This window comes from Belonocnema kinseyi, chromosome 6 (assembly GCF_010883055.1).
Source record: "Belonocnema kinseyi isolate 2016_QV_RU_SX_M_011 chromosome 6, B_treatae_v1, whole genome shotgun sequence".
NCBI lineage: Eukaryota > Metazoa > Arthropoda > Insecta > Hymenoptera > Cynipidae > Belonocnema > Belonocnema kinseyi.
Window position 1 is genome coordinate 44323104 of NC_046662.1, and position 1133 is coordinate 44324236.

Below are 1133 nucleotides of genomic sequence, written 5' to 3' on the forward strand. Positions count from 1 at the left end.
CTTTTTAATCGAAAACATTTAAATAATTAATATTCTTGTAAATTCGCAAAGCATCATAGAAAAAAATCATCGGAAAGATATTCCTAGTTAATTCTGTAAAAAATTGAGCTTATTCGTGGAAAAAAGACCATCCTCGGGGGATATAGGGATCGGTCTGTGCGACCTGTGATTTTATTTAAATCCCATTTTTCTCTTTATTTTTTAGGGCACCTTTCTATGTTGCTCGACATTTTGGTAACGTCTGACGAAAAATACATCATCACAGCCGACCGTGATGAGAAAATACGAGTCTCCAAATTTCCAAACTGTTACAATATCGCCTCTTACTGTTTAGGCCACAAAAAATTCGTGAACAACATAGCCGAAGTTCCCCACGATCGGGAAATTTTAGTCTCTTGTGGTGGCGATGGAGTCTTCATATTCTGGAATTATAAAACAGGAACGGAAATTTACACCTATCCATTTAAGGACGGATTGCAAGATGAAGACACAGATATTAGAAAACTTTCTCGACTTTTGGAAGAGAGTAATGTGGAGGAATCTGTGATCGCTGTGCCAGTAAAACAAATGCAGATATCAATGCTCAACGACCTAACTTCGATAATTTCAATCAGTTTATTCTGCTGCAAGCGAGTTTTTATTTATTGTGTCACAGGAAAAAAAGATGGAAATTTAGTGGTTAAATATCTTCAATCCGTTCTCATTGAGGATGAGCCTTTGGAGTGCCACCTAAAAGAAAATCGTCTCTGGATCTTAACCAACGAAAATCTCAAAGTTTACGAACTGGTTGAGAATAGTTTCTCGAAGGACCTTGAAATGACGCAGAAGCTTGAAAAATTAAACGAATCATGGAAGAAACTCCGGAGTAATGCTTCCGATAGGACACTATTTCCAATTTTGTATAAAAGAAAATTCGACAATGTGCAGGAATATCAAGAGAGAAAAAAATCTCGCTTGATTGACAAAAAAATTGAGTGAGCCTACTTAAATCTTGAACTAAATTTCCCGATAATTGCAGATTTTTTTTTTTTGCTAGTATAATTTTTCATGGTACGGAGAAATTAAAGTATTTTGAACTTTTTTAAACAATCGACTCGGAATATGTATATAATATCGCGAGTTTATTATAAATA

At 34.9% G+C, this 1133-nt stretch overlaps 1 protein-coding gene across 2 annotated transcripts in view; it reads left to right on the forward strand.

Annotated features, from left to right (window-relative positions):
• LOC117174606 (tRNA (guanine-N(7)-)-methyltransferase non-catalytic subunit wdr4) overlaps positions 1–1133 on the forward strand; it is a 7311-nt gene extending 6178 nt beyond the window's left edge. The window contains exon 2 of one of the 2 annotated variants that reach the window (XM_033363836.1): positions 206–1133. In XM_033363836.1, the coding sequence (XP_033219727.1) occupies positions 206–978 (773 nt within the window). In that variant the 3' untranslated portion in view covers positions 979–1133. The remainder of the gene's footprint in view (positions 1–205) is intronic. The other variant, XM_033363837.1, reaches the window with a different exon arrangement.